Below are 26,822 nucleotides of genomic sequence, written 5' to 3' on the forward strand. Positions count from 1 at the left end.
CGTCCTGGTTTTCACCTCTGCCTGGAGGACTTCCCTGTTGCAGACTGCGCCTTCCAAACCCTAAGTACCACCTTCATTAACTCCCTGAATTGCTTTGCGGTTAGATGGTTTCCTTCCCGTATCTTCCAACAGATTAGAGCTCTATGAAAACAGAATCATGTTTCATTTATCTTTTCAATCCCAATGTCTAGCAGAAATAAGACAATAATAATTTTAATGCTCTGTTTATCCTTTTTCAATTCCACACATATATCTTTTTTTTTTTTCCAGCTTATCCATTTGGACTATGACGTGAATTCTAACATCCATTCAGATTCTCCAAATGACCAGTACCTCATAATAGCTACCATTTTCATGTTGCTTTTTGATGCTCTTCTCTATTTGGTATTGACATTGTACTTGGACAAAATTTTGCCCAGTAAGTAGTAACATGATTGCGATTCAACACAGTTTCATTCATTTCTATTTCTTTAAAATAACTGTCTACAACATATTAGATATAAATTATCAAGCATCCCCTCCCCCACCAAAGTTTCTAAAATTAGCTGTAGCAGTATTCTGCATTTAATATCACTTTCTAAGATCTTGTTCTACCATAACATTTTAGATGGTTTCTTTAAGAAAAAGGCACTTGTAATAGATTAAGGATAATTTATAGATGAAGGATAGTAGACCCAGGATAACTGCACTGTTAGTGCTTGTCTCAGAATGGGCCAAAGAACCTTAGTTCCTGATGCTGGATCTGAGGAATCTCTAAACCTTCCCAGACGGGTTGCATTGTCTTCTGGCGGCTCTGGTGCTCCAGGTGGTGACTGACCCAGTGCTTCTTTACCACCTGTTCACGTAGCTGAATACGGACAGCAGCGGCCTCCCTGGTTTTTCCTGAAGTCCTCTTCTTGGTTCCAACGCCGAAGGGCTGATCGTGCAGCCCTCGAGAATGACATCGATCCAGATTTTCCATCCAATGACTCTTTTGAACCAGTGTCTCCAGAATTCCACGGGAAAGAAGCCATCAGGTAATGAAAGTATCACGTGGGGCTGAAATGGAGAGCAGGTCTGAGAGCAGAGCTCTATCAGGCAAACTCGGAGGGGACAGAGGTTTCTCTCAGCGCCTCTGAGTACCCACCACCCCAGGATGCTGCACTCGTGAAAGGCTCCTCTCATTTTTTGGGGGGCCACACCCCTATGCAGCTTACAAGACCTCAGTTCTTCACCAAGCAGGGGAACTCAGCAGTGAAAGTTCCAAGTCCTAACCACTGACTACCTGGGAATTCCCAAGGCTAGCCTCATTCTTAACCACACTTGGTCTTCTCATCTTGTCCGCGTTTGCTTTTACTAATATCTTACGATGGAACGACATTCATCAGTGAAGTGATAGCTTCATATTTGTTTTCTTCATCACCTCTCTTTTATTTTGCCTTTTTTTCTCTGTCCTTTCCCTTTAGACACAGTCCTCATCTTTGTTATTCTGACCCCCCCTTTTCTCTGCAATTCACTTTATCTCTCTTCTTTTGCTTCCTGATTAATAAGACCAGAGGGAAGAAGCAAGAGATACAGACAAGGGGAGATGGGAAGGGGCGCTCTGGCACGTGTATCTTCCCTCTGAGATAAAGTGTGTGCTGTAGTCCATGCTGATGGCTCCATTTCCAAACCACCAGCAGCACCTAAACTCCCTGGATCTCTGCTCAGAATTTGCCCATCATACGACTGTTGCCTTTGTCTCACACCTGAATGAAACCTTTCTGGTTCACCCCCTCCACTAGGCTATTTTAACTCTGAACATTTATGATACGTACAGTCTCTAAGTAGTAACTTTTGAAAACAAGGGCCCAGTATGAACAGACACCAAGAGCGGCGTTCTCTCACTCGTGGGGTGTCAGGGCTGCGTCACCAAGAATCGCGACCTCCCTGCAAGCTGGAATTTTTACGTCCCTTCCGATGTCTGGGCCAGAATCAGGGGCCATCAGAGGAGGCGTAGAAAGTCCTAAATGCGCAGGAGGCATTTTGTCTTCCCCAGTGGGTGGGGAGCAGGGTGTGGATGATTTGTGAGTTATAGTTAGCCACAGCAGCTCTGTGCTCTAAAAAAACACCCCCAGCATGAACAGAGGCCTTGGGGGCAGACAATCCCACGTATTTGATCGTGAGATAGTTTAGGAGTTTGAGCTATGAACTGGCAACCCTGGGCTACAGGTCTTGCTTCGTGGCTCTGCCCTGTGCTGCAAACAACAGGTTGTGTGTGTGTGCATGTGCATGTATGTGTGCATGTATGTGCGTGTGTGTGCGTGTGTGTGCGTGTGCGAGTGCATGTTTGTGTGTGCGTGTGCGTGTGTGTGTGTGTGCGTGTGTGTGTGAGAGTTAGTCGCTCAGTCATGTCTGACTCTTTGCGACCCCGTGGGCTGTAGCCAGCCAGGCTCCTCTGTCCATGGGATTCTCCAAGCAGGAATACAGGAGTGGGTTGCCATGCCCTCCTCCAAGGGATCTTCCTGACCCAGGGATCAAACCTGCATCTCCTGCACTGTGCCGCTAGGGAAGCCCTGGTGAAAAAAAGGTCACGCAGATGAAATCCACAGGACCCCGGCTTAGAACGGGCCTTCACTGTGATTAAAATTTTTTTTTTCTCTGTACTCTGTTTTCTTATCTTTTTCCTCTTCTCTCATCTTCTTGGGAAGTGTCTTGTCTCCCGGGCATTTTTCTTCTCTGCACATAGGATCTTATTCACTCTACAAATCAACCCTATGAGAGAGCGAATGTCATTCCCATTTTACTGCTGAACTCGGTGAGCTTCGAGTCCATGGACGGTGTGCGTGGCTCATGAGTCTTGGACTTGACCCCGGGCAGTCTGACCCCCAAAGCTGGCGTGTCTCTTTGCGGGCACGCTTGCGTCTGTCCTCCGCTGGAGTGCGGGTCCTCTACACACCATCTCATTGCCCACTTTCCCCTGGTCAGTCACTTCTCACCGTCCCCACGGCATTCTGTCTCCATGGACTCGCGCTGCCTGCGGAGTGTGAGATGCTCAGCGTGTGACGAGGACGGAGGCAGGCTCCGATGAGATGCCGAGATGTTTCTGTTCATCTGCGGACCTCCAGCCTTCCTGACAGCCTCCGTGGCTTGATTCATGAATTCTCTGCCCACCTCTACCATTTGCTCAAAACGTCTTCCTCTCTTTTCAGAATAAGAAATCTTAAAAAGGCATATGGAAAAGGCAAGCACGAAAAAGTAGAAGCTTTGAAAGGTAACTACCATTTGCTCAAATCGTCTTCCTCTCTTTTCAGAATAAGAAATCTTAAAAAGGCATATGGAAAAGGCAAGCACGAAAAAGTAGAAGCTTTGAAAGGTAATGAAATAACCTCATACGTAACCTAGTGATGTGATTTAGCGACGGTGCCTCACTGCTACACTGTCCCAGTCACGATTAAGAACAGATATTCCGGATACCATGAATTGTCTTTATTTGAACACATTATGGTTTCTTCCAAGTAAACTTCAAAATCTTATAATAATTTTAGGAAGTCAGATGCACCACTGATATCTTATGGGTTTGAAGGATACAGGATAGCATGGTACTGTTTATTTTCAACTCATGGTATTAACCCTAAAGCTATCTTTATTATAGTCAGCCTATCTTTAATGACAAGATTGCTTTTATTGAAAAAATTGTTAATCAGATAATAATATATATCATGACAATACTGATGTATACAATGTGTATCATAGAATGTGCAGTTTTATTTTTTTAAAGATTTTTTTTTATGTGGACCATTTTTAAAGCCTTTTTTGAGTTTGTTACATATTGCTTCTGTTTTACATTTTGGTTTTTTGGCTGGGAGTCATGTGGGGACCTAGCTCCCTGACCTGGGATTGAACCCACACCTCCCACATTGGAAGGGAGAGTTAACCACTGAACTGCCAGGGAAGTCCCAGAAGATGCTATTTTAAAGGAATGAATTTGGGGGTGCATTTTATCTTGAGTATTGCTAGCCAAATATGCAGAGGCTGTGAGAACTTATAAAAATTTCAGAGACTGTAAAGTTACCACGTAGGCTCTGAGTGTCATCTTCTTGGAATAATGCCAGGCCTGGTATTTGACGTATACGAAGGCCAGATCACGGGCATCCTCGGTCACAGCGGAGCTGGGAAAACCACGCTGTTAAATATACTCAGCGGACTGTCGGCCCCAACGTCAGGTGAGAAGAAGGTTGCGCCACGACACGAGCGCGGGCAAGCGAACGCACTGTGCATTTCATCGGTTCACGAGTTTCATTCTCGAACTCCTGTAAGCAGTTTCATCAGTAATAGCCACACCCAGGTACTTAAGAGAGGATCTTTAGAAGGTTCTTCAAGTTATTATTTATTTATTATCCAACGGGCTTGGATGTACGGTGAACATTAAGTGTTAATTCAAGTGTTAATTCAAGAGTGTACAGTACTCCCCTTAGGTAAAAGGAAAATGGATAAAGAAAGTATGAGAAAATAGAAGCTTTGGAAGGTAATGAAATAGCTTCATATGTAAACTAGTGATGTGATTTAGCGATGGTGCCTCACTGTTATACTGTCCCGGTAGCTATTAAGAACAAATATTCCAGATATTATGCCTTGCCTGTATTTGAACACATTATTTTTATCTGAGCACATTATTGTAATAATTTTGTTATAATGTTTAAAGGACTTTAGTATTGACCCCCGTTGTTTTCGGTTTTAAAATCTCTCTCATGAGACCTGGATCTTTATCCTGAGGCTGACCGTTTCCCTTCCAGGGTCCATCACCATCTACAATCACTCACTCTCAGAAACGGCTGACCTAGAACACATCAGCAAGCTCACTGGAGTCTGCCCACAATCCAACGTGCAATTTGGCTTCCTCACCGTGAGAGAAAACCTCAGGCTCTTTGCTAAGATAAAAGGGATTCAGCCACATGAAGTGGAGCAACAGGTAGATGCCTACGTTAGCAGTCACAGCCAGGAGAATGGAACCGCTTACCTAGAAAATCCTTAATGTGTTTGTGTTATTTCTACACAATTCATCGTCAAAAGGTCCAAAAGGCCCTTTGCAATGAACAGCAGAGTGATAGTGTCCTTAAGAGAAACAGTCTAACTTTGGACTCAATATCTTTTGTTAGGTTCAACAGGTTTTACAGGATCTGGACATGGGAAACATTCAAGACGTTCTTGCTCAAAATTTAAGCGGTGGACAAAAGAGGAAACTGACATTTGGGATTGCCATTTTAGGAGATCCCCAGGTAAGTCGACCTGAAATTACTAGTGAAATCAGGTGGAGAGTTGTGAAACTGTGGTGTGCGATCCCATTTAATTTGCAACTGATAAATGTCAGAGAACTGTTCCAATGAAGAGTTAAGTGCTAAAATATTTCTCCTAAATAATTTTACAAGTACAGTTGAGTCTTGAACAATGCAGGGTTCGGGGCGGGGGTGGGCAGCCCTCCGCACAGTGGGAAATCCTAGTAGAACCTCCCGGACAGCCGTCAGCACACACGGTCCCGCCTCTGCAAACGCCTCCAGCCTGGGACTGAGTGCAGTGTGGTGTGCAGTGGAAACCATCCGCGGACACGCAGGCCCGCGCGGTTCAAAGCCGTGCCCTTCACCGCTCTTCGTTTTTTATTCGCTTTCTTTTTTATTAACTGACTTTTGGGCGCTCTTATTCATTGAGACCTCGTTGCTTTCCGATGCTGTGTTCGCCTCTGCTGTGCATCTGTGTCCATCAGCCCTGCGCGCACACACCCTCCCTCGGGGGGCTCCCTCCCCGCCCCCCCGCCCTCTAGGTCATCACGGAGCAGAGCTGAGCTCCCAGCTCCCGCAGCAGCTTCCCGCCGGCGGCCCGTCTCACACCCAGCGTGTACACGTGTCCACCCTCATCTCCTGACTCACTGTACGTCGCTTTTTGAAAGAATCCCGCACAAGCGGGGAAAGCGGTTTCAGGGCCTTTCCTGCCATGCAGGTTTTGCTATTGGACGAGCCGACTGCGGGGTCAGACCCTCTTTGGAGACACCGGGTGTGGAACCTCCTGCGAGAGAGGAAGTCAGACCACGTGGTCCTCTTCAGCACGCCGTTCATGGACGAGGCTGACGTCCTGGCTGGTGAGCCTTGCGTTTCCTTCGTGTATCTCCCTGACGACTTAGGGACCCGGGTGGACCGTGTGCAGCGAGGTTCCAGTGCAGCTGCCGAGCATGAGGCTCCCTCGAGCCAGGCGGGGGGACGGTCCTCTGGCCAATCCGAGTGTCTTCATCCCCGAGGGCATTGTCCCAGCAAGGATTCTGACCCTACTGCAAAGCATCTCACCCGTTGTAAAATACAAAGCATGCTCCCCACGATGTCTTCTGATTTGCACTGTATGAAGGGCACTCCCCAGGCGGCTCGGTGGTAAAGAGTTTGCCTGCAGTGTAGAGACGCAAGAGGTGTGGGTTCAGTCCCTGGGTGGGGAAGATCCCCTGGAGGAGGAAAAGGCAACCCACTCCAGTGTTCTTGACCGGAGAATCCCCATGGACAGAGGAGCCTGGCGGGCTGCAGTCCATGGGGTCCCAAAGAGTTGGACACGACTGAGCCCGCATGCACACATTCAGTATATTCAGAATATCGGTTGGCTTGAAACATCCTTTTAGTGTATGACAGTTTTTCTAAATATACTCAGGAATAAACTAACACATCACTTGATTTATCAGATGTCGAAGAACTGGCTGACTTGTGGCCAGAATTAGGATATGCCTGTATTAGTGAGTGGTGCTCCTAAAATACACTGTTTGTTCATGAATTTGTTCTTTTTTAATAAATAGTGAAAAAATGATCTCTGAATACAATTATTTCTTTCTTCCAACTTAGACAGGAAAGTGTTTATGTCCAACGGAAGGCTGAAGTGTTCCGGCTCGTCTCTGTTCCTGAAGAGGAAATGGGGCATCGGCTACCATCTAAGGTACAGCCCTTACTGTATGTTAGAATGTGCTGGAAATGTCAGGTTCATCACTGTGAGCCTGTTAACATAGGTTGCTCCGTTAGTAAGATCATTTCGAGAGAGCTGAGAGAATCCCACGGACAGAGGAGCCTGGTGGGCCATGGTCCATGGGGTCACAAAGAGTCGGACATGACTTAGCGACTAAACAACAACAACCAGTGAGATGTAAATAGTGTCTGGAAAATATGTTCACAACCCAGTGTTTGCTAAGAGAAATTTATTGACACTCCAGCCTGTCTCTTGTCCTGTCTCTGATGTTTATTTTTGCCAGTCGTAGCAATTTCAGTAGCTTCCTCTCTGTTCCCCCGACTTCACTTTCCCTGTCACTTGTTTCTGTCTCCTTTTAGCACTATTAAGTCATGTCTATCACTTACTAAGCGTGGACTGAATTTTAGATATGTCCTAAGATATTTACATGTAGAGTACTCATATAATCTTACTTAATTCCCCGAATGACTTTAGGAAGATGGTATTATTATGCTTCTTTGACAAGTCAAAGAGTTTTAGTAATCTGCCCACTCTCACGTCATTTACACTGTGCTTAGTCGCTCAGTCGTGTCCAGCTCTTTGTGACCCTGTGGACTGTAACCCACCAGGCCCCTCTGTCCAGGGGGTTCTCCAGACAAGAACACTGGAGTGGGTTGCCGTGCCCTCGCCCAGGGGATCTTCCCGACCCAGGGATCAAACCCAGTCTCCCGCATTGCAATTTGGACTGAGATTATAGATGTGATGTAAATTACTCCCTACACTTCCCAGTAAAGTGTAATTATTCTTAAAAAGTGATTCAAGTCATTCCATCCCCAGTGGCTAAATGGATCCCACATTATTCACTCCAAGTGTTTTGTGGTTGCTCAGTCACTAAGTCGTGGCTGACTCTTTGTGACCCCGTGTACGACAGCACACCAGGCTTCCCTGTCCTTCACTGTCTCCCGGGGTTTGCTCAAGCTCATGGCCATTGAGTTGGTGATGCCATCCAACCACTTCATCCTCTGTCACCCACTTCTCCTGCCTTCAGGGTCTTTTCCAATGAGTCGGCTCTTCACAACAGGTGACCAAAATATTGGAGCTTCAGCTTCAGCGTCAGTCCTTCCAATGAATATTCAGGACTGATTTCCTTTAGGGTGGACTGGTTGAATCTCCTTGCAGTCCAAGGGACTCTCAAGAGTCTTCTCCAACAACACAAATCAAAAGCATCAATTCTTCGGTGATCAGCCTCCTTTATGGTCCAAATTTCACATCGGTACATGACTGCTGGAGAAACCATAGCTTTGACTGGATAGTGGTTAACCACTATATAGGGGTTAAATGGATCTCACATCATTCACTCTCAAGTGTTTATTGTGATCTAATTTACGATCCACCATGATTTCGGGGCACGACCTGGTTGAATAAATGCCTCAGCTAAAACCAACATGGGCCGTCCTCTGGGGACCTCCACGCTGTGGTGTCCTGACTCTGCTTAAGGTGGGACGCCTGTGTGCTGATTCTTCCGCCATCGCATTTTAACCGTGTTCACATCTCATCCGCTCTTGAAGGTCTTCTCTGAATGTCTTCTCTTGAACAATAAGCACCCTCTTTACCGCAACTTTGAAAGCACTATTTTGAATTGTTGCCTGAGGCATCTTAATTAACTTCTTTGATCCTCCGTTAAAAAAGTGAAACAATAATACCTACTTTGCAGTGAAGGCTAAAATGTTGAAATGAATACCTAAAGAGGAACCAGCTGCTCAGCTGGTTGAGCTCCGCTTCCCTCCCCCTTCCTCCTGTTACGCGCTGCCTCATCTCTCTGCCGTGTCCCAGCTCCTTTAGGGAAGGCACGACACTCTCCCTGTTTGGTATCCTGAAGAGCGATTCACACAGGGTCTTATAAACTCAGAATGCTTTTAGCTACAACTGATCTTTTTAGGTTTGTCTCACCAAAGTCCATCACGACGCCCTTGTCATTGTACAACCTCAGTAAGTTTCTTTTTCTTTTTAGTGTCAGATAAAGTCTCTGACTTTTTATTTAAATTTTAATACTTACTTACTTACTTGGCTGCTCCGGGTCTTAGTTGCAGCACACGGGGTCTAGTTCCCTGACCGTGGATGGAACCTGGGCCCCCGCATTGGGAGGGAGCATGGAGTCCTAGCCAGTGGACCACCAGGCAAGTCCCAGCCTCAGGAAATGCCAGTGGATGTGACTAATAATAGGGTTTCTTAAGTCTAATGATTCCATACAGAACTTTATATGTTCTCATCACGAAGATGGACCAACTTTGACTTGAATAAATTTTGCCCCCCGCAAAAGATAAAATTAGCTAACATATTTTGAGGTTTACACGTTGCCAGGACCTATATGACTCCATACATACTGTGTTTTGCTATGTCTTCCAAAATTCTTGGAGACCTGAGTATTATTTCCCATCACAGAGTAGAAGACAGATGCTCAGAGACCTAAATCTGGAACATGGACCTACAGGACACGAGAACTGTGTTCTTAACGACTGCAGCAAATTAACACTCTTTCTTTCTGCTGCCTCCACTCTGTTTTGTAGAACTCATATTTTACTGCAAAGGGAGAATTCAAAAGTTGAGATTTTGAACAGTTGGAGGCAAAATCACCATTCCCCCACCTGACCCCAGTCAGGATGGAGCCGGATATCTTTCTCCCAAATAACAAACCTTGAGTCTCCTTACTTATCCTTAAGTGTTGTGAGTGTTAGTCACTCAGTCGTGCCCGACTCTTTGCAACCCCGTGGACTGCAGCCCACCAGGCTCCTCTGTCCATGAGATTTTCCAGGCAAGGATACTGGGTGGGTTGCCATTTTCTTTTCCAGAGGATCTTCCCAACTCAGGGATCGAACCCAGGTCTCCTGCACTGCAGGCAGATTCTTTCCTGACTGAGCTACAAGGGAAGCATCCTTTAATGTTTCTCCCTCTGCATGTTGTGTAGATGATACAGCTTGGGCCACATGGATATTTTTAAGTCTTGCTTCCTCTATTAGATTGTACTGTTTTGTCTCATAAATATTAATGAAGTGACAAACACATGCTAGGATTTTTGTACAGGTAGTGTTGGATAAGAACAGACTTAACTTACTGTTTTTAAACATCAGTTTGCATCTGAATGAGACATGTGATCCAGACAGTGTAACATCGATTGTTAAACACCACATCCCCGATGCCAAATTAACAGCCCAAAGTGAAGAAAAGCTGACATATATTCTGCCTTTGGAAAGGACAAGCAAATTTCCAGGTAACAGAATGCAAGAGACCACAGAATTGTTTGTAATAATGTTGTGTACGATCACTGTGGTATTTAGAATGATGGTTGATATTCTGCTGCTTTCAAAGTACATGGCACTGTGAATTATTTATGACTTATTGTTTAATATTTCAATAGCACTTATGAGTACACTGAAGCAAGAAAATGCTAATTATGTTTCAAGTTACAACATGTGCAGTCAAGAGATACAGAGCGACATCAAGCTACAGTGAGAAGCATTAGGGGAATTTGTGTCAGGAATGCCTGAGAAGGAGGTCCAGGCAGGAAGAGGTCTGGGCAAACCCTGGCGGGGAATCAGATGGGAGCCAAGGGAGCATGCACTATAGGTAGATGGTGTCATAAGCACCGCGGCATAACGTTATAATCTACACAATTCGACAGTAATTATGATCAGCCTATAAGAAGATCAAGAGCTTTGCTGCAAACACGAATGGCTGGAGAGCCATCGCCTTTACCCCTCTTCTGTCTGGTTTCCCAATATGCTGTTTCATTCCCCAAGCATTCTGAGCTGGATTGTATTACAAAGTGTAACCCATAAAAATGTGTTTACTTTATTGAATTCCGAGAACTTGCCAACTCCTGATGGAAGGTCCTGGGGCCAATCTGCATGCTTGAATTAATAAGCCTGCAGCAATCATGGCTAATAAAGAAATACAGCACCAGGCAAGCTTGGCTGCCAGAGCCAGACTGGCTAGATTCAAAGCCTAGCTGTGCTGACCACCCTGTCACCCCAGACAGGTTATACGCCACCTCAGTTTGACCATTTGTAAAAGGAGGTTCATGTTAGTACAAACTTTATAGGGTGTTTATGAAGCTTCAATTCATTTACATTTATTATGAAAATATTAAATATAAATCAAGCACCTGGAAGATACCTGACAGGTAGCACCTATGGAATTTCAGCAAGTTTCAGAAACCCTCAGTTTCAGAATGTGCCACCAAGGAGGAAACAGAAAGGAACGATGCTGGCTTTTAAAATACGACCTCCTAGCATTTATGACACATGCTCGTTTCAGATGCACTAAAAGTTGATGAAATGTATTCATTTTAGAATCAGTGAACTAATGATCATATGAACACACACAATGCCTTTGATATTTGTATTGTTTGTGTGCACACGCGCTAAGTTGTGTCCAACTCTTCTGCAGCCCCATGGAGCGTGGCCCGCCAGGCTCCTCTGTCCATGGGATTCCCAGGCAAGAGTACTGGAGTGGGTTGCAGATTCCTCCTCCAGGGGAATCTTCCCGACCCCGGGATGAAACCTGAGTCTCCTGCATTAGCAGGTAGATTCTTTACCACTGAGCCACCCGGGAAGCCTGACAATTACATTTTTAAAAAACACATTAAATAAAATAGAATACTTTTTTTTCCCCAAAACCCCCCACATGTGTAGTAGTCTAGGCATGAGACAAGAAATTTCTAGATTTTTATACCCAAGAAGGTCTGGAAATTAACACACTCTATAGTTTATCTTAGAAGTAAGGGAATGTCTATAGCATAGGTTTGTTTCTGATGAATGTATTTGTCCTATCACAAATGTTTTCTACTTTGAAAAAATATAGTTATTATCAATCTCATTACAACTGATATTAATTTAGTACATGTTTATGCCTATTCTTAGACCTCTACAGGGATCTTGAAAGCTGTTCCAATCAGGGCATTGAGAATTATGGTATTTCCATGACAACATTGAATGAAGTGTTCTTAAAATTAGAAGGAAAATCAGCTATTGATGAATCAGGTAATAAATAATTTTTTAACTTGAAATGTCTCATTCTGTGCTATATTTTGTCCTGAAAACACACTTGGAATGATGAAAGTTCTATGATTTTCGAGGTGCTATGATTCAATATGATCTTGGAAAAAGTTAGAGCAGATGAGAAGTCTATTTCTTGTTTTCTTCCCTCTTCTCTCAGTACTGGTCTCACCTCTTGGATTCTGTATTTTGTCCCAGACATTTTACTAAGCCTGTGAAATACAGCGGTGTACAGACTAGGTCTTTATGTGGCAGACATAAATGTGCAATATAGTGTTTTTTTGAATGTAACTGCTATGGATAAAAGAAAATTAGAATTGTAAATTGAAAGTTATTTTCTTGACATATTTGAGGATATTATTTCACTATTAGGCTTCTCTGGTGGCTCAGTGGTAAAGAATCTGCCTGCAATGCAGGAGACCGGGGTTTGATCCCTGGGTCAGGAAGATCCCCTTGAGAAGGAAATGGCAACCCACTCCAATATTTCACTATTGCTGTTGAAAGATTTGCTGTCAGTCTAATTGCTACTCCTCGGAGTTTTCTGCCTTTCTTCTCTAGTTGCTCTAAGATGTTTCTTTTGTCTCTGGTCTAACTTCATCTACTGTGTTTAGTCTTGACCATGCTCTTATCTTCTTTTCTTTTTTGATTGCTCAGGTGGGAAGCCTTTTTTATATACTTGAAACTTTTTTAAGTGGTATAATTCACTTTTAGGGAACATACATTCAAAACATCTAGACTTGATCAATTTCTCTAGGCTTCTCTTCCAAAAGAGGTAACTTTGTCTAGTTTTCAGGCTTCCCTTGTGGCTCAGATGGTAAAGAATCCAGCTGCAATGCAGGGGACCCACGTTTGATCCCTGGGTTGGGAAGATATACTGGAGAAGGGAATGGCAACCCACTCCAGTATTCTTGCCTGGAGAACCCCATAGACAGAGGAGGCTGACAGGCTACAGTCCTTGGGGTCACAAAGAGTTAGACATGAATAAGTGATTTTAACGTACCTAGTTTTCAGCTATGGCTATGTTAAAAATATTGTCTCAACAAATTTCATATTCTTCTGTTCTTCGTATTCTTTCATATTCTCCTTGGTCAAAAATACTAAGAGAGTTTATCTTTTGCAATAGATTTCTCCCAGGCTAAATATGGATTTCTGTTCATTATGTTCTCTACAGTGAATTCAGTCCTTTAAAGCTCTAGGTACAGAGCTTTTTTTTTTTTTTTCCAGAAAATGTAAGATTTCCTTTTTTTTATGTCATTATTTTATCTTCCTGTATTATATCTTTTTATTTTTTTTTGCTGTGTTCCTGTTTCTTTAGCAGTTTCTCTAGTGGTGCCCTGAATTAGATTACTTGCATCTTTGCCCAAGACTCTCCTCTGACAACAATTGTTGAAAAGATGATCCTAGGAAAATCTAAACAATGCACATTAGCATCACTGACTCAATGGACGTGAGTTTGAGCAAACTCCGGGGGACAGTGAGGGACAGGGGAACGTGGTGTTCCGCAGTCCACGGGGTCGCAGAGTCGGACACGACTGAGCGACTGAACCACAGCACAGCGGCTCTTCGCAAATGACTGATTTCATCTTTTGTAGGAACTGGAGTTTGGGAACAGAGTGACAGGACAGATGACCCAGGCAGCCTCGCCGAGCCGGAACAAGTTGCGCCGTCCTTCAGCGAGGCGAACAGCACGGTCGGCGGCCTGGCCCTCTGGCGGCAGCAGGTCTGTGCAGTGGCGAAAGTCCGCCTCCTGAAGTTAAAGAGCGAAAAGAGGGCCCTGCTGGCCATGTGAGTACCTTCGCGCTTCAGGCTCACAGGAGCAGCGTGCTCTCACCAAACCCAGGAGAGGAGCTGAGACGGAAGCTGTTCCAGCAACTGCAGACGGCCTCTTTAGCACGGAAACCAGTGTTTCCTTAACTTTCATTTTATGCTGGAGCATGCTCTTGTTGTGTCGCTAACTTGTGTCCAATTCTTTCGTGACCCCGTGGGCAGAAGCCAGGCTCCTCTGTCCAGGGGATACAGCCAGCCAACAATATTGTGATGGTCTCAGGCAGGCAGCGAAGGGACTCAGCCATGCACACACGTGTCCACTCTCCCCCAAGCTCCCCTCCCGTCCAGGCTGCCGCAGACCATTGAGCAGAACCCCTGTGCTGGACACAGGTCCTTGTTGGTTATCGTTTTAAATAGAGCAGTGTGTCCGTGTCCATCCCAAACAACCAAGCATCCCTTCCCCTCTTCTCCCCGCCGGCAACCATAAGTTCACACAGAAATCAATTTTAATTGTTTTGGTGGATATGTAATTAAACCAGATAGAGTTTGGGATTTTTCTTTTAATTTTTACAGAATCTGCTCTGATCAAAGGGTTGAAGTAGTTTTTCAGGAGCTTAGAAGTCAGGCCCTAGGTTCTAAGGACTTGCCTCTTTCCCCAGAGTAGCTCTGTGCCCGTTTTTATTTGAGCACAGAATTCAAGTCATTTCCTAGAACTTACCTGTAGAGCTCCAGGCTCTTTGTTAAGTAATACTTCCTTGCAAGAGTCCTCTCTCTACCCAGGACATATATTCATTAAGAAATATTTGTGAGTACTCCTGCATAACACTCTCTGCTAAATGTCTAACACTTATCGAATAAGCCAGACATAAGATTTGGCTTTGGAGGGAGATTAGAAGTACACTAAAGAAGCATAACGCAACAATAGCCAGCAGAGGGAAGCAACCTAGATGTTCATCAACAGATGAATGCATAAAGAAGCTGTGGTCCCTACATACAATGGAGTGTCACTCAGCCATAAAAAGGAATGAATCGGAGTCTGTTCTGGTGAGGTGGATGAACTTAGAGCCTTTACGCATAGTGAAGTAAGTCAAAAAGAGAAAAACAAATACCATATATTAATGTATATATGTACATGGAATCTAGAAGGATGGCACTGATGAACCTGTTTGCAGAGGAGGAGTAGAGACACGTAGAGAACAGAGTCATGGACGCGGCAGAGGAAGGAGACGGCGAGATGAACTGAGATCAGCCCTGACGGACACACACCACAAGTGTAAAGCGGACAGCTAGTGGGAAGCTGCCGCGTGGCCCAGGGGGCTCAGCCTGGAGCTCTGCGACAGCCTGGAGCGGGGCGGTGGGGAGGGGCTGAGACGGAGGCTCGAGAGGGAGGGCGCGTGTGGACACGTACGGCTGATTCACGTTGTCCGGCGGAAACCAACATGGCTTTGGAACGCAGTTATCCTCCAATTAAAAAAAAAGGCAGAGTGCAGTTAGACAATATCGTCAGCTGTAGCACTGATACAAGAGAAATGATGTCCAAATGGGGCTTCCCCAAAAATGAATCTTACATGAGGCAGAATTTGAATTTGGTGGAAGAAAACGGAGCACATAGCTAAGGAAAGAAAGGAGGATGAAAAAGCAGGCAGAGGAGGCAGTTTGCGGCGTGGAGATACGTGAGGAGAGAGGAAAAATTGGACTTAATTTGAGTTAGTTGCCAGCCTGCAGCACAGGATGTACGAGAGAGTAAGAATAATTCTGATAACACATTAAATAGAGCTAAGGAGTTTGGGCTTTATACAAAGTAAGGAACTAATGAGTTTCTTTTATTATTTTTGAATGGGCAATTGGTATAACTAGAACAGAATGCCAAGAAACTTAATTGCGCAACCGTGCAAAAAGATTTAGAAAGAGTAGGCACTGGAGACCAGGAAGAGACATTGGGGGCAGTTGGAAAGAGGTCAGGAAAGGGCTCACTCGGGTCCAAATTTGAAAAGTAGGAGAGAGGTTTTGGAGGCAAGCAGTAATGATGACATGATAAGCAGAAGATGTCACCGTTCAGTAAAGGGACAGAAGGGAGAGAAATAAGTAGACGCAGACCGAGGCTCAGGCTTGCGCAAATGAGAAAACGTCGTTTATAGGAATTGGGAACAGGAGGAGGAGAAGGTTCAGGCCGTAGGAAGTCTGGGTGTTGGTGACACGCCAGCTTGCAGAGTTCCAGAAAAAGATGGCAAGCAGGGCTGAAACAGGATGAAGAAATGGGCGCTGGAGAGAGAGATTTCAGGGTCTTCCTCAGCTGACTTCGTCAACTGGAAAGATGTGTTCAGAGGGGGAGGGGGAGGCGGTTTAGAGATACACAGACCAAGAACAGATGCACACGCGCCACCTCATGTCAGAAAAAAGAAAAGAGCGGGGGCGGGGGGGGGGGGGCACATTCATATGCTTGACTAGTGTTTGCAACTTATTTCTATTTTCACAGTTACCTGCTTGAACTGAAAAACCCACAATAGTTGCTACAGATGAATTGTTTTCTTGTACATTTCCTCCTTGTAGATTACTGCTTTTTGGCATTACCTTTGGTCCTCAGCTTTTCGAGCATCTGTTCTATCGGTTACATCAAAAAAGCTATTCTTGGGGACTATCTCCGAACATGTACTTCCTCTCCCCGGGTCAACCACCTCGAGCCCCGCTGACCCGCTTACTGGTCATCAACAGAACAGGTGAACGTGCGGCTGGACGCGCCGGTTCAATGTTGATTTGTGTTGAGAGGCTCCCCTAGACCATACGAACCACGAAGGGAAAAGGAATTCTGTATGTTTTAGAAAAGTGTAGGTGAGGTCAAACAGGAAATGCATTCCAAAGTGAAAAATATAAGGGAGGGGAGTTTGTTTTTAAAAACACATTTTGCAAGTTTACTTAAAGCCTAAAGCTTGTTGCACAAAGCAACTCAAGGGAATTTAGAAAGTGGTTACTGATTGATGTTTGAGGTCTCTCTACAACACTTTTTAAGTACTATACAGTTGTGAGCTTTGGAGAAAAAAAAATATTTTCCACATTTCTAAAATGGAAGTTTAATATGGTCGAGGATTTGAATATTAATTTTAAGTAGCATTTGCACACAAACAGAAATGATAAGTAAATGCTTCAGCTGTAGGTAAAGCAAGTCTGACGTCTCCTTGACACCAGAATGGATTTTAGTCCCACGGCATTGATTCTGGCTTTGTAAGGAAATCCTTAGAGTCCTTATTATGGTATGCTTTGAGTGACATCATTTAGTGTTTTAAAAAACATTCCTTTGTGTGTTTTACTTCATTTTTGCTTCTTTTGATCTTACCCACCTGGTAGGGTCAAGCATTGATGACTTCATATATTCACTGAGGCACCAAAACATCGCTTTAGAAGTGGACGCCTTTGGAACCAGAAATGGCCCCAATGAGTCATCATACAATGGGGCCATCACCGTGACAGGAGATGACAAGGTACGCCGGGCTCTGACTGACGCCCAGCACATCAAAGACGGGCAGGAACGTGCAGCTTCAACAATGCACATCAGCTGATACAAAAGGCCAATCTGACACAAGCAGATGGGAAATTTCTGATTTTTAGAGGTTCATTCATTCTGCACATTCTTTATTTATAAACTGAATGTGTCACATCCTGAAACAAAGCCTACTGTTGTGTTTAAGTGAGGTTGCATTATGGAGGTCTATAGTGAGTGTTTAAAGTTTAAAGTGAAAGTCGCTCTGTCGTGTCCAACTGTTTGCGACCCTCCATGAAATTCTCCAGAGGCCAGAATACTGGAGTGGGTAGCCTTGCCCTTCTCCAGGGGATCCTCCCAACCCGGGGATCGGACCCAAGCCTCCCACATTGCAGGCAGATTCTTTACCAGCTGAGCCACAAGTGCTGCTGCTAAAAATCATGTGATGTATTTTGTTTTAGTTTAGGCATAAATAGTCACACAGCTAATGCTGTCACAGTTGGTAGAGATCAAAATACTGAACTCCTTCCAGTATATTGGGAATTAATTGAATCATATGAGTGATGATAGTATTCATGACACTTAGTGCTTTAGCCTTCCTGTGTTGTCCATAATTTGAAAGCTTTTCTACCATGCACTTTCATTAAATTGTATATTTGCTTTCTGAGGACTTAGAATGCATGTTTGCTATGCTTTAGGATCCCAGATTTTCAATAGCCTGTAACACCAAAAGGCTGAATTGCTTTCCTGTACTCATGGACATCATTAGCAATGGGCTACTTGGAATGCTTAATTCTTCAGAACACATTCAGACAGACAGAGCCACATATTTTGAGGTAAGTATGGTATCATCTCACTTTTCGTGGGTCATGAGACGTTTTCAGGAAAATACTTGAAATGCTGAAATAACAGGGTAGTTTTTACGAACTTATTCTTGAATGTTTGTTTTATATGCAACTAAATTAGCATACATATTTATATGTACACACATGTGTATACATACATATGCAATATTTAGCAATATTGCAAAGCATTGTAACTTTAATTGGATGACAGGGCCAATGGAACAACAGAAATACAATTAATTGGGAAAAAATGATGAATTTTGGGCTTAGATGTGTTAGCATCTGTGGCTCTCAGTAGTGGGACCTAGTTAAACAGCCAGCATCTTAAATGCCAGGCTTTGTGACCTTGTAACAGCTGGACTTTTGTAGGTCTAGGTTCAACAATCCACAAAAAAATACAGATAAAAAGTTTATCATGAGGCTTCCCCAGTGGCTCAGTGGATGAGAATTACCTGCCAATGCAGGAGACGTGGGTTCAGCCTCTGGTCTGGGAAGATCCCACAGGCCACCGAGCCACTGAATCTGTGGGCCTCAACCACTGAGCCTGTGCTCTGGGGCCGGGAGCCCCCGAGCCACTGAATCTGTGGGCCACGACCACTGAGCCTGTGCTCTGGGGCCGGGAGCCCCCGAGCCACTGAATCTGTGGGCCACGACCACTGAGCCTGTGCTCTGGGGCCGGGAGCCCCCGAGCCACTGAATCTGTGGGCCACGACCACTGAGCCTGTGCTCTGGGGCCGGGAGCCCCCGAGCCACTGAATCTGTGGGCCACGACCACTGAGCCTGTGCTCTGGGGCCGGGAGCCCCCGAGCCACTGAATCTGTGGGCCACGACCACTGAGCCTGTGCTCTGGGGCCGGGAGCCCCCGAGCCACTGAATCTGTGGGCCACGACCACTGAGCCTGTGCTCTGGGGCCGGGAGCCCCCGAGCCACTGAATCTGTGGGCCACGACCACTGAGCCTGTGCTCTGGGGCCGGGAGCCCCCGAGCCACTGAATCTGTGGGCCACGACCACTGAGCCTGTGCTCTGGGGCCGGGAGCCCCCGAGCCACTGAATCTGTGGGCCACGACCACTGAGCCTGTGCTCTGGGGCCGGGAGCCCCCGAGCCCACGTGCCCGAGCTCCACGGCAGGAGGAGCCGCCGCGGTGAGAAGCCCGGGCACCGCAGCTAGAGAGGGGCCCGTACGGCAACCAAGACCCAGCACAGCCTCAGCTAAAAATAAACGAGAAAAATGATAAAGAAAAACACCAAAAACTCCATCACAAAGCTCCCTCACGAAGGAGACAAGACAATGTTGGCAGGAGGTTTTGGGGCTGAGTTACTATAAAGACAAGTGACGAGGCACATAGAAAACCAGAGGCGCTCGCTAATCTCACTTACTATCACTATTGAGGTTTGCTCGATAATCGCACTTACTGTCACTATTGAGGTTAGTATTGTTTTTCTTGGGAATTCATCAAGTTTCCCTCAAAGAAGGTTCAGCTTTGACTAGACCAGGGACCGGCTGAGTTAGAACTGGACGACGCACTTGCATAAAACACGACTGGCCGGCCGTGCCCGGACCCCTGAGTCAGGACCTCAACGGGGGGCGAGGCTGTGCGGATCCGCATCTTCAGGTCACCCCTAACGTCCCTGTCTGTGTTGGGTCTCTCTTTGCCTCCTTTAAATGACGCCTTGGGCATATTCTGTAGCTCACTGGTCACTTTCTGTTGTCAAGAATTACTCCAGTGCGGTCCAAACCTCAAGTTCCTGTCCGGTTCACACCCTGCAGTCAGCGGTAGCCTGAGGGGTGCGGGCCGGCGTGGGCTGTCGCGGTGTGAGGCGCGCCTTCCTCCCCTTCCGCGGTCCAACCTCTTGGGGCGGAGAGGAGCGCGCGCCTTTCTCCTCCTCCTGAGTAACGTGGCGGGTGCTGGGAGAGTAGCCGGGGACGAGTGTGAGGGGCTGAGGCTCTCCTGCCATCGAGCTGTGGCTGCCCCGGTCCCCTCTGCTACGTGGTGGCCCCGCCAAGGGGGCCTGTGTGGTGGCTTGGGGCGGGTTTAGCTTGGACCCCGGGCCCTCCTGGAGATGAAGACCCGCTCAGCTTTGCAGAGCAGAAGTCCCCTCGGGCTGCGGGAGAGACAGTCACACCATCCTGCTTTCTACAGGTTTTATTGTTTAATGTGCCATCGGTCAGGTAGTGGAACAATTTTGTCTCCTGGGTCTAGAACATATAATTTAGGGTTTACCTCATAAAATTCAGCTATTTAAGAACATTTTGTAATATATAAATATAAGTAAAATATAACTTGCTTTCATTTCTTAGAATACATTTTAATTTAAAATAGTTTAAATTTGCCAGTAATAAAGAAAATGCATTAGTCTTCAAATAAATATTTCAAAACTTTAAAGGAGTTATATTGAGTAACAGTTTTATCACTGCAGTGTCTTAGTTTTGGCATTAAATTATATGGTAACTTTAAAAAAAAAATGGCTTTACTACAAAATGTTTGCCGCCTACCAGCCTAGCTGAGCTTGGGTACCTGTGTAGATAATTTCTCTCAGAGTGAACCCTGTTGATTCCCCCCCTGCCCCCACTCCTGGCCTGCTCCGATTCTGCAAGCCCGTTTGCCTTGAGTCTAAAGCATAGAGCTCGCTTCTGCCCCCACTCATGACTTTAACTGTCCGTCAGAGTGTCCTGCAGTGGCCCCCACTGGCCACCCTGCATGTCCGCGCCTGACCAGTTCCCCAGCTGATATCAAGAGGCTCTGCGGGCTCTTGCAGGCTGAGCTCTACAGCACCCCGCCTGTGGGTCCATGTCATCTAACACGGACAGAATATGATGTTTATGAACCAAGTTTTGAGTGAGGAGTCAGCCATTGAGACTAATTGTGAATTTTCCATTCCCAAAGAGCATCCCTGGTTGCTCAGAGGGTAAAGAACCTGCTGCAATGCAGGAGATGTGGGTTCGATCCCTGGGTCAGGAAGATCCCCTGGAGAAGGGCATGGCAACCCACTCCAGTATTCTTGCCTGTCCCTTGGACAGAGGAACCTGATGGGCTAGAGTTCATGGGGTCACAAGTAGTCAGACATGACTGAGCCACTAACACACACTAAAGATATCCCAGATCTGGAAAACCAACAAGGGTGACCAGAGGCAGAGATAAGAGATGCTATGGTGGACCTGGGTGCACTTTCTTCCCTTTATCTCCACGTGTGCATCTAGATTCAGGCAGTGCTGACCAGCCGCAAGAGCGCAGAGGGGCCCTTTGTTTAGGAGGGGCCAAGAGAAGGTAAGCAGCTCTCAAGGCTCGGGGTCCCCACCTCAGACGATGAGCAAGCAGTGAGGCAACAAGTCACCGATGAGATCAAGGCTTCACGCCAAACCCAAAGCCCTCTTTAACCTGTACAGGACTTTGAATCGCTTTAACTCGATGCTTTTATGTAGAGTGTGGGCTGATCATTTTTCTCCAAGCCCAGACACCTACCTACTCAATAATTCATACCTGCCGGCACTTTGAAGGCATTTGAGCTTCCTCCATTATGTTGAACAAGAAAAATGATTCCTCCTACATGTTGAACTGAACTGACTTAGCCTCAGGTTCTGAACGTAGCATAGTAGCTCCTCTGTTGACAGCCCACGACCTCTGTCTATTAAAATGTCAGCCTCAACGCAGTCGTCTCAGAGCTGGGGATGAGGTGGTGTGATTATGTCCCCTGTTGTTAACCGTGGGAATACAGCCAGGTCACGCGATGCGATGGGGTTTGCTTCTTCGTGAATAAATCAGGATGTGTGTTCGAATGTCCCAGCCGCTGTAACACACGACTAAAGATGCGAAGTTGCAAACCTTGGGAAGTGCTCTGGGTAGTTAGACCGCTTCACTCGTGGAAACGATTTGGTTTAGAAATAGTATGAATGAGGTCTATACCTGATCGCCATCAGCTCACGTGTTCGGCATGATTTCAGGAGCACACGTCTGACGAGCACGGGCACCTGAACATGGCCTCCTTCTGGATCCCCGGGATGGCCTGCTTCACTCCGTACATCTCCATGGGCAGCATCGGCGACTATAAAGTAAGAGCAGCTAATCAGATCACGTCCTGCTCTGTAATCCCCTGTAACACCCAGAGGGGCGGAGAGTGAGACGGGATAGACACTTGCAGACGACCTCTGGGTCACTCTGCCGTACGCCTGAAACCAACGCAACGTTGTCAGTCAGCGACACTCCCACATAAAAGAAAAATTCGTAAAAGCCGAGGAGTGAGAAAAAATGCAATGAAAGGGATTAAGTCAGATTTCTCAAATTTTCCTCCCTGAGGGGAAAAATGTTTCCTATCCTAAGTAGTAATAATAATAAAGAGCAAAAGTCCTCATATGTTCTTCTATATTTTTTTATTGGAGTATAATCGCTTTACCACGTTGTGTTGGCTTCTGCTCTACAACAAGGTGATTCAGCCGTCTGCACGCACACATCCCCTCCTTCCTACACCTCCCCGCTCCCCCACGCCACCCCCTCCCGCCCCCCGCCCCCCAGGTCATCCCAGAGCCCCGCGCTGAGCTCCCCGCCAGCTCTCTGCCTCGCACACACTAGTGTGTATGCGTCAGAGCCACTCACCCACGATAGACTTCCTGTGCCTCCATGCTGCGTCTGTGCAGAGAAGTTCCCTCCTCGCGCTTCCACATCCTCAGCGTCATCCGCCGGGGTTCCCTCTGCGCCGCTGAGCCGTGTGCAAGTGCGGGAGGTGTTGTTGGTGGACTCAAGTTAATCTCCACGTACCCTGCTCTTAAGCTACCCTTCTCTTTAGCAATTTCTCCCCTGAGAAACAAAGCAAGATGCCGATTATAAGTGTGCTGTTTACATTCAGCAAAACTTAAGAGTCTTCCAGGAAATTGTGCACCTCCTTCTCTTGAAACTCTGTGCAGCTTGCAAGGCTCCATAGTGTCAGAGGCATCAGTAGCTTTGACAAGAAAAGAACAAGAATCTTCTCACCGCGGCAATGCTGTGTAGACCCCTTCTTCCTGGAGATAGCGTGGCATACAGCATTATCAACGCCCCTGAAATAGGACCGGGGCAGGTCACAGTGTCGTTCGCTAAATTAGCATAATATATAAAAGAGACATAGGGGAAATGAATGCTTTTGTGCTGCCTATTTGCAATTTCTCAAGCCTAAACTATTCAAAAACTTTTGATGATTCTTTTGCTTCTTTATCAGAAAAAAGTTTACTTCCAGCTGCGGATTTCAGGCCTCTACCCTTCCGCTTACTGGTTTGGGCAGGCACTGGTGGACGTTCCCCTGTACCTCTTGATCCTCCTTCTAATGCAAATAATGGATTACGTTTTTAGCCCAGAGGAGTCTGAGTTTATCATTCAAAACCTGGCAGTTGAGGTAAGTGGCAAAAGCTATCAAATGGCTTTATTAGACTATTTTTCATAAATGCAATTACATGATTCATCTTAAACCAAAGAACTTCACACTATGTTTGTTATAACTTAGTTCTGGAAAGCTGAGTTTAAGTTGTTGTTCAGTCCCTAAGTCGTGACCAACTCTTTGCAACCCCATGGACTACAGCACGCCAGGCTTCCCTGTCCTTCACCATCTCCAGGAGTTTGCTTATATTCATGTCCATCGAGTCAGTGATGCCATCCAACCATCTCATCCTCTGTCGTCCCCTTCTCCTCCTGCCCTCAATCATTCCCAGCATCAGGGTCTTTTCCAATGAGTCAGCTCTTCGCATCAGGTGGCCCAAGTATTGGAGCTTCAGCATCAGTCCTTCCAATGAATATTCAGGGCTGATTTCCTTTAGGATGGACTGGTTTGATCTCCTTGCTGTCCAAGAGTTTAAATATAAATTTGTATTTAGATAGCATTTACCTTAGGTAACAGTAATATTTCTATTTTCAGACCCTGTGTATAATTGGCTATGTCTCATCTCTTGTTTTCTTGACATATGTGATTTCATTCATTTTTCGCCATGGGAGGAAAAATAGTGGCATTTGGTCATTTTTCTTCTTAATTGTAAGTATGCATATGGTGCACGTTATTTTATTTTTAAACTATTTTTAATAATTCTGAGAATATATATTTTAATCTTTGTAGTAAGCATGGTGGTAAATTAATATTGCTTTCAGAATGTTATACTTTGATGAAACTATGCTCTTCTTATTTTAGGTCACCCTCTTCTCCATTGTTGCTAATTATCTGAACGAACACGCATTTCTAGGACTGTTTCTCTGCACCATATTGATACCACCCTTCACGCTAATTGGCGTTCTACTCATTTTTTCTGAGGTGAGTATTTTCACGTCTGTTCTGGGATCATGAAAAGCGCTGCCTTTGGAGAAAACCCTGGATATGATACAACGTAAGTAGAGCCCTCAGCCGGGCAGGTTTGTGCCTGCCTTCAGAAGATCGCTCACTTCCCACAGGCGGGGGTCGCAGTCTCCTTCTGGAGGAAGCCCCGCCACGCTTTACCCAGGTCAGAGGCAAAGGCAGAGGGTAGGGTTTGACAGTTCTCTTGGCCACCCTCATGCTGGGGGTGAAGGACCTACTGGGAGGTGGCAGAGACGCCCTTTCTCTATTCATTCCAGACACATGAGGTTTAAGGTTCCTAAGAGACATGCAGTGGGAAATGGCAAGTGGTCAGTGAGTGAGCTCAAAACTAAAGCTGAACCCCTGAGATTCACACGCTTAGGGGTGTGTTTAAAGCCGCAGGACTAGGTCGTGTAACCTACAGAGTGAGCGTTGTTAGATTGAAAAGAAGACGAAGCATTTTTGCTTTGAGCTACAAACTTTAAAGATTGGGAAGAAGAGGACTCCACGAACCACTTTAAGAAGAAGCCTGTGAGGGAGGAGGAAAAAAGGAGGAAATTTGTGCATCAGACTCTCATCTCTGAAACCCACCCACCCACCCACCCCCGAACACTCAGGGTATCAGTAACTAAGGATGTGAGTCAGATGGCAGCAAAGCATGTTTCAAAAAGGATGGAGGGGTTCATCTAATGAGTGGTCTAGAAAGATGACAGTTGAGAAGAAACTGCTGAGCTGGACCACATTAGAGTCCCTGGCGACGTTCACAAGACAGGTTTCAGTGGAAGCGTGGACACAAAAGCTTAGAAGGAGCGAGCTTGGTACAGAATGTAGAGTGAAGAGCTCGTGAGGTGGTTATAGACACATAGGTCTAAGAGCTTTGCTGAAAAGGGTACCAGCGAGATGGAAGAGTGGGTGAGTGAGCACAGATTTAGGTTTAAGGAGGGAGATACTGTGCTGATGTGACAGAAATTTTAGATGAAAGAAAGATGGAGTACCTCGGAAGCCAAGTCCTTGAAGATCTGGGAGAAGATGGCATACAGAGCCCAAGCCGCCGGGGGTGGGAGGGGGTCCCGTCACTAAAGCTGGAATATTCCAGACGCAGATGGAGAGGATGGACCTGTGGACCCGGGGGGGCGGTGGTGGGGAGAGAAGGGTGGAGTGAATTGTGAGTGGCTTTGACACAGACACGCCGCCTCTTGTGGGGCAGAGAGCCGGCGGGAAGCTGCCGGAGCGCAGGGAGGCCGGCTGAGCGCCCGTGATGACCCGGGGGGTGCGGTGGGGACGGGGGACGTTCAAGAGGGAGGGGATGTGTGCATATCCGTACAGCTGACTCACTCCACTGGACGGCAGAAACCAGCACACCATTGCAAAGAGATTATACTGACCTTTGCCCTGTCCAATTTTACAAAAAGATGCCACAGGGGAAAAAAGGTCATGTCCAGAGCATATGGAAACTGAAATATTCTCCTTTCTTAGGGAGAAAGGGTAAATTATCATCTGAGTGAAGTGAAGGGAGGTCTTGGGACTTTGAGGGTGGAAGAAAAGATGTGAAAAATTATTTCAGAGGGCAGGTCAGCAGAATGGACACAGTGTTAGAGGAGCACCCCCCCACCACTTCCCAAGTGAAGTCAGCAGAGTGAAGTTTCTGTCATCTCATCTGCTTCTCTTGTGTAACTCAGGAGAAGTGGAGAGTCAGCTTTGACCAGGGTTAGGGTTTTGCCAGATGAGTTGATGAAGCAAAGGGTCAGGGACAGAGTTTCTGTGTAAAGAGGGGTCGTGACAATGGACCGTGGCGTCTAAGCTCGGGAATGAGGAAGGGGAGGAGGCGAGGGGGGTCTGTGGACAGGGGAGTGGTGGGTGGAGGGTCACCAACTCCAAATTATAGAGAAAGGATGCTCAGAATAAAATCAGTGGCAGACAGGGCAGAGACCAGGGAGCCTGAAGTCGACTTTGGATATGATACAGTCCTTGGATGTGAGCAAGATGACGTCAGGATCCGGGCAGGTCATCCGATAGGAAAACAATCATCTTAGATGGCGGATGGCTGTGCTGGTTAGAGGTTTACTCTGTCTGGTCTGTTAGTCGCTCAGTGGTGCCCGAATCTTTGCAACCGCATGGACTGCAGCCCATCAGGCTCCTCTGTCCATGGGATTTTCCAGGCAAGGATACTGGAGTGGGTTGCCATTTCCTACATCGGATTAAAGATGCTCAGAAAAGAAGTCTTGGGAAATACAACTTGAGAAACAAAACAGGTCCTGTGCCCCTCAATCACAAAAGAGCTGGGAGGCCTTTTAAATAGCGCTGAGGAAAACCACGCCTTTGAGTGTGTGCAGGGGAAACCCCGGTGAAGAACTTTGTCCTCTGGCTGAGGGTCGGTCACAGGTGCTCTCCAGAGCAGGGGGAGCAGGTGACGAGCAGCGGGCTGGTTCCAGGGCAGAGGTGTGAAGAGAAAGGCAGGTGGGGGGCGGG

General features: G+C 46.2%; 1 protein-coding gene across 3 annotated transcripts in view; it reads left to right on the top strand.

The window, feature by feature from the left end:
* Positions 1-26,822, top strand: part of LOC122695609 (ATP-binding cassette sub-family A member 9-like) — a 63,387-nt gene that overhangs the window by 13,066 nt on the left and 23,499 nt on the right. For 2 of the 3 annotated variants that reach the window (XM_043905706.1, XM_043905704.1), the window contains exons 9-26: positions 271-418; positions 848-1,016; positions 3,171-3,232; positions 4,074-4,184; positions 4,755-4,930; positions 5,118-5,237; positions 5,953-6,091; positions 6,831-6,921; positions 10,056-10,195; positions 11,847-11,966; positions 13,574-13,766; positions 16,299-16,465; positions 17,091-17,224; positions 17,922-18,059; positions 22,009-22,116; positions 23,256-23,429; positions 23,946-24,059; positions 24,213-24,332. In XM_043905706.1, coding sequence (XP_043761641.1) covers positions 271-418; positions 848-1,016; positions 3,171-3,232; positions 4,074-4,184; positions 4,755-4,930; positions 5,118-5,237; positions 5,953-6,091; positions 6,831-6,921; positions 10,056-10,195; positions 11,847-11,966; positions 13,574-13,766; positions 16,299-16,465; positions 17,091-17,224; positions 17,922-18,059; positions 22,009-22,116; positions 23,256-23,429; positions 23,946-24,059; positions 24,213-24,332 — 2,424 coding nt within the window. Of the gene's footprint in view, positions 1-270; positions 419-847; positions 1,017-3,170; positions 3,233-3,272; positions 3,335-4,073; positions 4,185-4,754; positions 4,931-5,117; positions 5,238-5,952; positions 6,092-6,830; positions 6,922-10,055; positions 10,196-11,846; positions 11,967-13,573; positions 13,767-16,298; positions 16,466-17,090; positions 17,225-17,921; positions 18,060-22,008; positions 22,117-23,255; positions 23,430-23,945; positions 24,060-24,212; positions 24,333-26,822 lie in introns of all 3 variants that reach the window. The other variant, XM_043905705.1, reaches the window with a different exon arrangement.

This window comes from Cervus elaphus, chromosome 5 (genome assembly GCF_910594005.1).
Source record: "Cervus elaphus chromosome 5, mCerEla1.1, whole genome shotgun sequence".
Classification (NCBI taxonomy): domain Eukaryota; kingdom Metazoa; phylum Chordata; class Mammalia; order Artiodactyla; family Cervidae; genus Cervus; species Cervus elaphus.